This window comes from Lissotriton vulgaris, unplaced genomic scaffold, assembly GCF_964263255.1.
Source record: "Lissotriton vulgaris unplaced genomic scaffold, aLisVul1.2 SCAFFOLD_2393, whole genome shotgun sequence".
Classification (NCBI taxonomy): Eukaryota; Metazoa; Chordata; class Amphibia; order Caudata; family Salamandridae; genus Lissotriton; species Lissotriton vulgaris.
Genome location: NW_028249499.1, coordinates 321,100 through 334,460, shown reverse-complemented (window position 1 = coordinate 334,460; position 13,361 = coordinate 321,100). Strand labels below are relative to the sequence as shown.

The 13,361-nt window shown below is 43.7% G+C and overlaps 1 protein-coding gene across 1 annotated transcript in view; it reads right to left on the bottom strand.

The window, feature by feature from the left end:
- LOC147663557 (interleukin-1 receptor type 1-like) overlaps positions 1 to 13,361 on the bottom strand; it is a 222,025-nt gene that overhangs the window by 45,438 nt on the left and 163,226 nt on the right. Inside the window, exons 6-7 of the mRNA XM_086950361.1 lie at positions 9,092 to 9,157; positions 3,174 to 3,303 (exon numbers count right to left, since the gene is read on the bottom strand). Coding sequence (XP_086806487.1) covers positions 3,174 to 3,303; positions 9,092 to 9,157 — 196 coding nt within the window. The remainder of the gene's footprint in view (positions 1 to 3,173; positions 3,304 to 9,091; positions 9,158 to 13,361) is intronic.

Below are 13,361 nucleotides of genomic sequence, written 5' to 3'. Positions count from 1 at the left end.
ACAGCTCCACCGAGGCACCCACCACACAGCTCCACAGATGCACACACCACACAGCTCCACAGATGCACCCACCACCCAGCTCCACCAATGCACCCACCACCCAGCTCCACTGATGCACGCACCACACAGCTCCACCGATGCTCCAACTAAGCTCCACCAATGCACCCACCACACAGCTCCACCGATGCACCCACTAAGCTCCACCGATGCACCCACCACACAGCTTCACCGATGCACCCACCACAGAGCTCCACTGAGGCACTCACCACACAGCTCCACCGATGCACCCACCACACAGCTCCACCAATGCACCCACCACACAGCTCATCCGATGCACCCACCCCACAGCTCCACCGATGCACCCACCACAGAGCTCCACTGATGCACCCACCACACAGCTCCACCGATGCACCCACCCCACAGCTCCACCGTGGCACCCACCAGACAGCTCCACCGATGCACCCACCACACAGCTCCACGGATGCACCCACCGCACAGCTCCACTTATGCACCCACCACACAGCTCCACCGATGCACCCACCACACAGCTCCACCGAGGCACCCACCACACAGCTCCACTGAGGCACCCACCACACAGCTCCACTGAGGCACCCACCACACAGCTCCACCGAGGCACCCACAACACAGCTCCACCGATGCACCCAAGACACAGCTCCACCGAGGCACCCACCACACAGCTCCACAGATGCACACACCACACAGCTCCACAGATGCACCCACCACCCAGCTCCACCAATGCACCCACCACCCAGCTCCACTGATGCACGCACCACACAGCTCCACCGATGCTCCAACTAAGCTCCACCAATGCACCCACCACACAGCTCCACCGATGCACCCACTAAGCTCCACCGATGCACCCACCACACAGCTTCACCGATGCACCCACCACAGAGCTCCACTGAGGCACTCACCACACAGCTCCACCGATGCACCCACCACACAGCTCCACCAATGCACCCACCACACAGCTCATCCGATGCACCCACCCCACAGCTCCACCGATGCACCCACCACACAGCTCCACCAATGCACCCACCACACAGCTCCACCAATGCACGCACCACACAGCTCCACCTACACAGCTCCACCGATGCACCCACCACACAGCTCCACCGATGCACCCACCACACAGCTCCACCGATGCACCCACCACACAGCTCCACCGATGCACCCACCACACAGCTCCACCAATGCACCCACCACACAGCTCCACCAATGCATGCACCACACAGCTCCACCTACACAGCTCCACTGATGCACCCACCGCACAGCTCCACCGATGCACCAAACCGCACAGTTCCACCAAGGCACCCACCACACAGCTCCACCAATGCACCCACCACACAGCTCCACCGATGCACCCACCACACAGCTCCACCTACACAGCACCACCGATGCACCCACCACACAGCTCCACCGATGCACCCACCACACAGCTCCACCGATGCACCCACCACACAGCTCCACCGAGGCACCCACCACACAGCTCCACCGAGGCACCCACCACACAGCTCCACGGATGCACCCACCACACAGCTCCACTTATGCACCCACCACACAGCTCCACCGATGCACCCACCACACAGCTCCACCGATGCACCCACCACACAGCTCCACCGAGGCACCCACCACACAGCTCCACCGAGGCACCCACCACACAGCTCCACTGAGGCACCCACCACACAGCTCCACCGAGTCACCCACCACACAGCTCCACCAATGCACCCACCACACAGCTCCACTGATGCACCCACCACACAGCTCCAGTGACGTGGCCACCACACAGCTCCACCGATGAACCCACCACACAGCTCCACCGATGCACCCACCACACAGCTCCACCGACACAGCTCCACTGATGCACCCACGACACAGCTCCACTGATGCACCCACCACAGAGCTCCACCGATGCACCCACCACACAGCTCCACCGATGCTCCAACTAAGCTCCACCAATGCACCCACTAAGCTCCACCTATGCACCCACCACACAGCTCCACCGATGCACCCACCACACAGCTCCACCGAGGCACCCACCATACAGCTCCACCGATGCACCCACCACACAGCTCCACCGATGCACCCACCACACAGCTCCACCGATGCACCCAGCACACAGCTCCACCGAGGCACCCACCACACAGCTCCACCAATGCACCCACCACACAGCTCCACAGATGCACCCACCACACAGCTCCACAGATGCACCCACCACACAGCTCCACAGAAGCACCCACCACACAGCTCCACCGAAGCACCCACCACACAGCCCCACCGATGCACCCACCACACAGCTCCGCCGATGCACCCACCACACAGCTCTGACGATGCACCCACCACACAGCTCCGCTGAGGCACCCACCACACAGCTCCACCGATGCACCCACAACTCAGCTCCACCGATGCTCCAACTAAGCTCCACCAATGCACCCACCAAACAGCTCCACCAATGCACCCACTAAGCTCCACCAATGCACACACCACTCAGCACAACCACAGCATCACTCAGCACCACCACAGCATCACTCAGCGCAACCACAGCATCACTCAGCGCAACCACAGCATCACTCAGAGCAACCACAGCATCACTGGTTCAAATATGTTCTTTCAATGTTTCAAGCTGTTTTCAAGCTTTCACGCTTTATTACAAATCACAAAAGATGTTAATATTTCACTTCTGTTCTTGGATTTTCATCACAATAAAAAACACTGAACATAATCTTCACAAAAGTTATTTACAAAAGTTTAAGCTATTGCCATTACAAATTAAATAAATTATTTAAGTATTAATTATTTAAAAAAATTAAAAGCCATTGTTATTTGTAATATCAATACATCTAAGTCACGTAAATATAAAACATGTTGCATTACAAATGCTATAGGTGTCACATTTGCGAAAGTTATAACTATTGGCATTGTAAATGACAAAGCTATTAATTTAGCTATTTAAAAAAAAAACACATAAATAAAAAAAAATCATTTATAATACTAATAGCTCAAACTTTCCTAATGCGAGCCCTATTGCATTTCCAATGCTTGTTACACATATTTTTAATCCGTTAGTGGCAATTGATGTAAAATAGCAAAAGCAAGAACAATCAGGGGGATTTTCTTTAACAGCACAATCACGCGTAAGTTGATGTACTTACAATGATTCTCTCAACGTCGCTCCGTGGCTTTTAAAATATTTATTAGCGAAGGTATTATTAACCAGCCATGACAAAACAACTTCATTGCAGGTTGTGCAAGATGCATTGCAGAACAGTTGGACAGGAGAACCTGTGAAAAGTAACACAAATAGACAATTAAAGAATAAACACATTTAAAAACTAGTATGGGCTTCAACACATACATAAACTATTCCCTGTAAAACAAGCATTGGCAAAGCCAATAGGTCAGGTATGTAACTTAGATTGGTGACTGTGTGTATGGTATTGTGAATGAGCAAGTGAATGAATGAGTAATATAATGGGTGAAATGAGGGGATGCTTCCATCACTGCACTCCCCATCCATGCACTTGGTCACTTCTTCCCTTAATGCAGCGTTTCATCTTTCCATTGACCCTTGTGGTGGACTTAAGCCACTTGAAGGTGCAATTTCCTGCAGCATACTGAAGAACTAGCCTAGCAGCAAACTCTACAATGAACATTAGCCGGTCATTTAGGTAGGGCATAGATTTGCAGTAAAATCTGCTGTTAAACCCTGTCGGTCATGCCTGTTTATCAATGTCAACAAGAAAGGATTCTCCACGAACAGGGAAGTAACTGCACCTCATCCTTATCTCGCTAACACTTTGTCATTGTAGGAACCGCCTACACCTGATGTAGGGACTGGGGAACGGGGAGGGTGTCGCAGGTAGAGATGCCACCCAACCTCAGCACCCAAGAAGCTAAATTGCATCTTACCTATATTGTGTGTGTATATCATTTATTTCAAGCATGCATTCAAGTATTTTTCTTCTTAAAAGTAAAGCCCTGGGATGGTCAATCAGTGTTTGCACTATTGAGTGTTTAGTGAGTACCCCATACTAACCCCATAATAATTCTGTGAATGCTCAGTCTCTTACTGAGTACCCCATACTAACCCCTGGAATAATCTGTGAATGCTCAGTCTCTGTTACGGAGTACCCCATACTAAGCCCTTGATTATTCTGTGAATGCCCAGTCTCTGTTACGGAGTACTCCATACTAACCCCTTGATTATTCTGTGAAGGCTCAGTCTCTGTTACGGAGTACTCCATACTAACCCCTTGATTATTCTGTGAAGGCTCAGTCTTTGTTACTGAGTACCCCATACTAACCCCTTGATTATTCTGTGAATGCTCAGTCTCTGTTACTGAGTACCCCATACTAACCCCTTGATTATTCTGTGAATGCTCAGTCTCTGTTACGGAGTACCCCATACTAACCCCTTGATTATTCTATGAATGCTCAGACTCTGTAACGGAGTACCCCATACTAACCCCTTGATTATTCTGTGAATGCTCAGTCTCTGTTACTGAGTACCCCATACTAACCCCTTGAATATTCTGAGAATGCTCAGTCTCTGTTACTGAGTACCCCATACTAACCCCTTGATTATTCTGTGAAGGCTCAGTCTCTGTTACTGAACACCCCATACTAACCCCTTGAATATTCTGTGAATGCTCAGTCTCTGTTACGGAGTACTCCATACTAACCCCTTGATTATTCTGTGAATGTTCAGTCTCTGTTACGGAGCACCCCATACTAACCCCTTGATTATTCTGTGAATGCTCAGTCTTTGTTACGGAGCACCCCATACTAACCCCTTGATTATTCTGTGAATGCTCAGTCTCTGTTACGGAGTACCCCATACTAATCCCTTGATTATTCTGTGAATGCTCAGTCTCTGTTACGGAGTACCCCATACTAACCCCTTGATTATTCTGTGAATGCTCAGTCTCTGTTACGGAGCACCCCATATTAACCCCTTGATTATTTCGTGAATGCTCAGTCTCTGTTACGGAGAACCCCATACTAACCCCTTGATTTACTGAGTACCCCATACTAACCCCTTGATTATTCTGTGAATGCTCAGTCTCTGTTACTGAGTACCCCATACTAACCCCTTGATTATTCTGTGAATGCTCAGTCTCTGTTACGGAGTACCCCATACTAACCCCTTGATTATTCTGTGAATGCTCAGTCTCTGTTACGGAGTACCCCATACTAACCCCTTGATTATTCTGTGAATGCTCAGTCTCTGTTACGGAGTACCCCATACTAACCCCTTGATTATTCTGTGAATGCTCAGTCTCTGTTACTGAGTACCCCATACTAACCCCTTGATTATTCTGTGAAGGCTCAGTCTCTGTTACTGAGTACCCCATACTAACCCCTTGATTATTCTGTGAATGCTCAGTCTCTGTTACGGAGTACCCCATACTAACCCCTTGATTATTCTATGAATGCTCAGACTCTGTTACGGAGTACCCCATACTAACCCCTTGATTATTCTATGAATGCTCAGACTCTGTTACGGAGTACCCCATACTAACCCCTTGATTATTCTGTGAATGCTCAGTCTCTGTTACTGAGTACCCCATACTAACCCCTTGAATATTCTGAGAATGCTCAGTCTCTGTTACTGAGTACCCCATACTAACCCCTTGATTATTCTGTGAAGGCTCAGTCTCTGTTACTGAGTACCCCATACTAACCCCTTGATAATTCTGTGCTGTGACAGCTCAGTCTCACCAACAATGAAGAGCTGAAGGGGCTGTACTTGTCTCAGTCTTCAGAGACACAGTGCAATGGACCCCGGGACATCCGAGGCAAACAATGCTAATCACCACTGTGAAAGCCAAGTAGCTCCTGCTTGCCCCTAGAAAAAGTCTGAAACAAATTCTGTGTTTTTCCAAACACTTTTCACCAAGAAGTCCTGACATACCGTGCAAAGACTTGCTTCACCCCCTTATTGTCTGATCACCCACATATGTACAGCGCTCAGCTGCGACATGCACACCTATGTTGCTAATTTACGCTACTTGTAATGCTGTTGTGCCTTTTGAATAATTAAATAAATAGACTTGAGCAAAAGCAAGTGGAATATTGGACAATAGCTCTGCTGTACAGGTACAGCTCACAAGGTGCATTTATTTGATACATTATGGAGGGCTGAGCACCTAAGAATAGAGTGAGCTGAGCAGTATGATGGAAAATGTTTGGGACATCGAAGAGGACAGTAATCTAAGGGCAAACATTCAGCAGACATGCAGTTTCTAGCATAAATACGTACGCCCATCTTCCCTGTTGATATTTACTCCCAGAGTATTCATGCCGGAGCCTTTTCATGGATACCTCCTTCTCTAGGTGAAAAGGCAAATAGGTCTGCAGTTTACTTTTGCATACATTTTTTAGAAAAAACTGCTACCTTTAAAAACTTTCTTCAAAGCCAGTATACCTCTTTGACTTCTTTGCTGGGAAGAAAATTGGGAATCACATGTTCAACCCAAATACCTGCGAAAATGAACAAATGATGGACGGAATGCTGAACAATGCATGCGTTCACCCCAGTCACAAAGATCTGAGTTTAATCCATCGCATTTTTGCTCATGAGGAACAGAGTCAAGACTGATTTGCATATGGCTGGGTCCAAACTGGGGTGGCGGAGTGAATGATGATGGATTAAACCCAGATCTGGGACTGGGGGGTAGGGGGAGTGGTTGAAAACTTTCATCACTCTCTACATCATCTTGTTGTGTTTGCGACCCAAATACTTGGCACTTTCTATCAGCACATGACATTATCTATCCTCTGAATGAGAGGACACACTTGGTGGAGCATAATTAAAGACGTTGGAAGGCACAATTAAGCAGAGATGTTATACTTTTAAGATGTATGTTATAAATGCAAATGTTGCTTTGTGGCGACTATGGTAAGCCGAGTTCTCAGATTTCTCCTATTCAAAGCTCCTATGAGGCTCAGCACCAGACAACTAAAGCCAAAGTTACCTACAATTTGATACATCACTGCATAAACATAGTCCACATTCATCAGATGCTCATTATAGCCAGTCGGAGAACATTGAAAGCAGATGAAGAAAGCTGGGGAGAAGGATTTGGGAGTGGAAAAGAATTTAAGAGATTCAGATTTCTCAGAACAGTACCCTTAACCTACCCATGTGACCTGGTCCGCTTCTATTCCAAGAAAGGTAAAGAAGTACAGGCAAGAACAAAACTAGCGGAGAAGAGCAGCATCAGGCAGTCTCACCATAGTCATGACAATGTGCTGAGGAACACAAGGGTTAAGATTGCTCCATTCATTTCCATCACAGGGGGTTGTTAAAAATGTAGTGGTCAACAGAGTGAAACTGGGCATTTCTATGCTTTATTACGGTGTAAAGATGATGGAGCACCTCTGAGAAAATGGGCAATGACCTAGAGGAAGCAAACATGTCCCACAATCTCCAGGTAGTGAATACAATTACAAACATTAGAGTCAAGTAGATAATGTGCAAAAAAGTACAAGGCAGGATGCTCGGAGGGATGGCCACAGCCCATGGGTGATGTCACGCATTTGCAGACATTTAGAGCTACAGAGGTCAATCAATTCAGGTCAGATGGTGCTGTGAGGCAAGAGGTGCAACCCCCAAAAAAGAGAGAAGCAAGCAGAGAGTTAAAGAGACACACAGAGTGATATGATGGGAAAGGAAGATAATTAAAAGAGAAACAATACAGAAAACAAAGAACAAAGAAGTGGAGAGAAATGGAAAAGGAAGAAGACAGAGCTGGAGAAAACAGGTGAGAAAAAGAGGGAGAGAGAATGAGAGTAACAGATAAAAAGAGGAGAAAAAGAGAGGAGGGAGAGTGTGAAAGAGAGAGGGGGAGATAGAAGGGGGAAGAGAGACACGGAAGGGAGACTGAAGAGAGGCAATATGCCAATAAAAGTGGATGAGTAGCAGAATGAATCAGGGAGACATGGCAGGACCCAAAGATGGGGATTTGAATGGCTTTGCAATCCTACTACAACTTTACAAGTGAGTTAATTATTTTTTATATTTCTCGTAGTAATCGTTCACATTTAAAATATTTAAACATTTAATTATTTGCCCTTTAAACTTCTCGCTGCCATTTTCTTTCCTACAAATATTACATTCTGAAGATGCTCAAAAACTAAGGCATATATCTATGTACCAGTTTAAATTCCAGGGACAAGGCTTAGTTAAAAATGCCATTCACTATTGAATTTAAGACAACCTCTGCTGTGTGAAGTTTAAAGATAATGGGAGTGTATGTATCACATCAGAGTTATGTATGTACCGTGGAAGCGTGAAATCTCACAAGCTTTAATTAAATGTAAAGATCCCCTGTTTTTTTAAGATTTCTTCAGCCCTCCAGTTACTCCATTTTACGCGTACCTATTTTTACGTTCACCCCTTAAATTCATTATATGATCATTCCAGGATGCATCTCTAAATTGAGGATAACTACTAATGTGTATGTGATGTATTTCCAAAATAAATCTCATCCTTGGATCTTCAGTAGTGTGTAGTGTGGCTCACTGGTTAGAGGCGGCAGACCCGAGAGCAGAGGACGGCCCGGGACCAGGGTTTGATTCCCGACGCGGCAGGTTTCTGGACCAGGGTCAGCGGACTCGATAATTCTCTCGCCTCGGTGCCCACTCTGATCAGCGATCACACTCGGCACCTCTGGGCATAAGCTTGCCTCATCTGCACTAACGGCCCCACCAGACCGCCGGGGATGCCTGGTCTCACCCTGGAGATACCCATTAAGGGACCATCTCTCAGGGAAGCCAGGAAGGGTTTCGCAGCGGTCGAAGCGCGGAGATACTCCTCTGGGAGTCGATCCTAGCGCTATATAAACTTGCAATTAATTATATTAATTCATTTGCTACCCACCATTGTAAGGAGATAAAGTTTTACCAGTATTTCAGCACACACACTGAAGATCCACCCGAATTCAATCGTTTTATGGATACAACATAAACAAATCAAGCAAACTAGTACAACTGTATTAACTACCACTTGCATTATTTTCCCATGTCGTGAGTATTTATTTGATGAAAAGGCTATCAAGCTACTTACCAATCTTTACATACAGCGTTTCATCACTGGGATAAAGGATCACTGGTGGTTTCTCTTCTTCAGACACTAGGGAAAAAAACAAGTTCACATATTAAGCATTACCCTCACCTGCAGTGACAGAATCTGATGGCCAATGTAAATACAATGAAATGTTTTAAACCATTAATGCATTGATGAAGCAAACTTTTAAAATTAATTGCGTTTTTGTTCGCTGATTTGAACTTCCATCATTAATAATAATATTAATGAGTTTTGCATTTTTTTGTATTAATTCAACCTAGAATAATGTGCACTTTCATAAACACGTGGGTTTAACATTATGTGCTCTTGTTGCATTTGCCAGTTTGTTCAAATAATATATTAACTTTGTCTTTTCGTTTTGTCAACATTAACTGCGGCTGGCTGATTAAATAATAGCATGTGCTTAATTTTAAATGTGCTTTTGTCTATGTCGTGTCTTTTATGTGACAAAGGTTTGTTCATTCCTGTGCTCAAAGCTAGGTAACATAAACTAATGGGTTAACATTAGTGAAGGAGGTGGGTAACAGCATGATTTTCATTGCTCAAATTAATTGATGTCTTGTGTTTCCTTGCATACTAGAGTTTGGTAAAGAGGCCTGAGGCCTGATTTAAAATGGATGTTTCTGAAGTCCTGTCATGACGAGCCGTGCACAGCAAAGAATGAATAGAAAAAGTTTATTGTTCATAATCTTCGAAAAACAAATATGTGGAACTGAACTGTGCAGGATGTGCCTCGTGTTGTATAACTTTGCCGAGGACAGGACATGGCGGAAAAGCCTTAGATGAGGAAGCAACTAACTGTTATTCAATAAAATGTTGCGAAGATCCTCGGAAGCTAATGTCACACGTAGACAATAGACAAGGCCGCTTTGAAAAAAATATGATTTTGAATGAGAAGGCGATGACTTCATGGACTGACAGCTGTCAGCCAATCAATTCACAGGATGGTTTACTAATTGTATTCTTTTCGCTAGTTTTAGATAGAGAAAAGGTATAAAACTTGGCCCCTTGGGAGGAGCTTTGCTGGCTCGTTCCTGTGATCGTGAGATGCTGACGGACTTTTGACTCACATAAGAGAACTCTGAACTTTGCTTTTTCCCTTTAGGTTCCATTTAGTTTAGTCAGAGAAATAGGGTTTTAGGGAATGAGTTTCTTTGCTTAAATACTTTTCATGTTGATTTGATTTGAACTGACAGTCTAATGTGCCATTACTAAATTAAAATGATGCTTATTGAATGCAAATAAAATAATTAATCATTTGAAAATGCTCTTTACTTGATAATAAAGTTAATAAAACAGATTTTGAAATGACAAGCTGGTCTTAGTTATTTCGAGTCTAGTTACCATTAGTTAATCCATTTGCCTAGGTGGCTTAATTAAATGTGCATTTTATAAAAATGACAAAGATAAACTGCAGATGTATATAAATATAAATAGATTTGTGAATAGTTTGATTAATTAGGTCACATGATTCAGTTGGTCAATTCTTGTCTCAGTCATTTATGGGCCTAGTGATGAATTTATGAATAATGGTGAGTATCGTGGTGTAGAGTTGTGCATATGAGACAGAATTTCTTTTGGCCCGCTGGATCAATTCTCTGGTAGCAGAGTTCGGTTACTATGGTAACTGACATGTTACATGGTAATTACATAGGATACATGTTTAACACATGTTAAGGTTTGTCTAGTTGTTATATGTAGTCAAAAGGTTTTTTCCAGCAGTGTGAAAATTCCTGGTTAAGTTGCCGGCAGAGTAGTGTGACAGGTGAAGTTACACAGTTCATTTGTTCTGTTTCAAATTAGTGGTATTGATATATCACTAGTGTTGTGGACGTACAGCACACATTTAGGGATTTTTAGGTATGGCAGGTTGTATGTATAGTGAGGATTGTCTATGAAATTGTAACTTTGAGTATAGGGACTAGGAGCCCGTTTTAAAACTCGCTGTGAAAAGAGTAGTAGGATTTTTCCAAGCTTGAGTGAAGGGTAAGGAAGCGTCGTCTATTCTTACTGGCGATTGAGGATTTCTATTGGTTGGTTAAAGTCCTGCCAAAGATTTCATTTATACATGGACAGGGTTTTCCGTTTGAATGAGTAAAAATGATTTTGTGAAAATAGCGTCGTCTATTTCACGAGAGTGAAAATTTGAATGTTTGATAAAAACTATCACTTTGTTTTGCGAAACAGACAAATGGTTTGTTTTTCTGTAGTTATTAACTGAATTTCATTGAAAAGAATTGTTTTTAAAATGGCGCTGTGAAAATATTTTGTTAAGGAGGGGTGAGTTTGTGGAGCGGAGACAGCGAAGCTGCAGCGGTAGTATACGTCACAGGGTTCGCGCTGCGATTGGTTGACCTACGTCACAGCAAGCGCACTGGTTGGTTCACGTGACCAAAACGAGCTGTTAGCTGATTGGTCCTTTCTGAAAACAGTATTTCCATTGGTTGAGCAAGGTAGTAACGTGGTTTAACCTGATTGGCTTGTTGGTGAGTTTCGCGCACGGATTGGCTAGATTAGCGGAACAACAAGGAAATACTTACGATCTTTTCTAAATTAAACGGAATCGTTTTAAATCATGAGTTATTGGTACGATAAAGAGGAAAAGAAGCCTTCGAGGTTTCAGAAATTTAAAAATGTATTCAACCCTGATAAGAAAATTGAAACGCGTGGTGGAAAATTACTTCATAAGTACAAAACACCCGCAGCATACATGGAAGGTGAATATGGTTATCATACTGTCCTCTGGTTTGAAAATTGGATGCGATATACCAAAGATGATGGTGTATTAGCGTGGCCGGAAGACGGATCATTTAATGTTAAAGTTTTAAAAAACTTGAGAGAAAAAATGATGGCTCTTACGCCGAAGCCCAGACCCACTCAATTTGAAGCTTTAGTTGAATGGGAGATTGAAATGATGGAACTCGAACGAGAAAGCAGGGGAATATCTAGAGGCCCAAAATTAGATGTAAATAGGGAAACTCATCAAGATAGAGTGCATCGTTGGAGAAAAGCAGACATGTATGATGGTTTTTACTCAGTTAGAGAAATGGTTGTTGAAACATCAGGTCAAAAGAATACCCGAAAGAAAGGTCATCTTGATGAAGAATTAGATGATGCATTTTTAGAAGAAATTCTTACTAATCCACCACCTTACCAGCCAAGCTGTTCACATTCTACCCCGAGAGGTTCTTCAGGAATCTCTCTAGTGCACCTCCTAGAGATGTTGATGAAAATTCACCCAGATTCTTAAGATTACCTGAAAGGGTAAGGTCAAGGGAGAATTAATTCAGCAATTAACAAAAGGGATGGAAGAAGTAACGGTACCAGTAACAATTGGTCCTGTTGTACCAGTTTTTGAGCAAGGTGAAAATAGACATTCAGCTCTGACTATTCCATTAAATGCGGAAATTCAGAAAGTGGCTGAAAATTTTTATTCAGAATTATCAGAAATCCATCGGGATAAAACAATGCCAAATTTAACTTTTAATCAAAATATATCAAATGGTCTGACACCATCAGCTGCAGGATCTGATTCTGAGTCTTCAGAAAAGACCATGAACAAAACAGATTTAACACAGATTCCATTAAATCCACAAGTTCCCGAGTCTAAACAACTTGATGTTGCTAAATTAAAAGCAGATTTAGAAGAATTAATTGTTGGCACAATTGGAACTGACTGTTTAAAGCAATATCAGGATGATGAATTGTTATTTATCTGCAAAAGTATACAATGGAAAACGAAAAACAAATATGATCAATTTGAAGAAGTGGCTGCTGAATTAGACATAGTTTTGAGTCGATAGAAGCAATTGCAAAAACATTACAGAGTGGATTTTTCTGAGAAAGACATTGAAAACTTAAATACCACAGGCAGAATAACTCATGTAAAAGAGATAATTGTGTTTCTAAAAAGACTAGGTGAATTAAGTAAATGGAGAGTAAAATGGACAAAGAAAAGAGAAGAAGAAAAAAGAGAAAGAGGGGAAGTCATAAACGAGTTTCCTATGAGGGAAATAGCTGGTGGAGGTTATGTTGATGTTCCATGGACAAGACAGGACATTTTGCTCTTTACGAATGATTTCCCTCGGCTGAGAGAAAAGCCAGTAGAATGGTATCGTCAGGTGAACAGATTTATAAAAGTTTCAAAAGTTCTATGGATTGATCTTGATGGTTTCTTTGACATTGTTGTCCCATCAGATCTTTGGACAGAATGTAACATTTCTGTAGGTTGGCCCAGAGAAGAACCAGC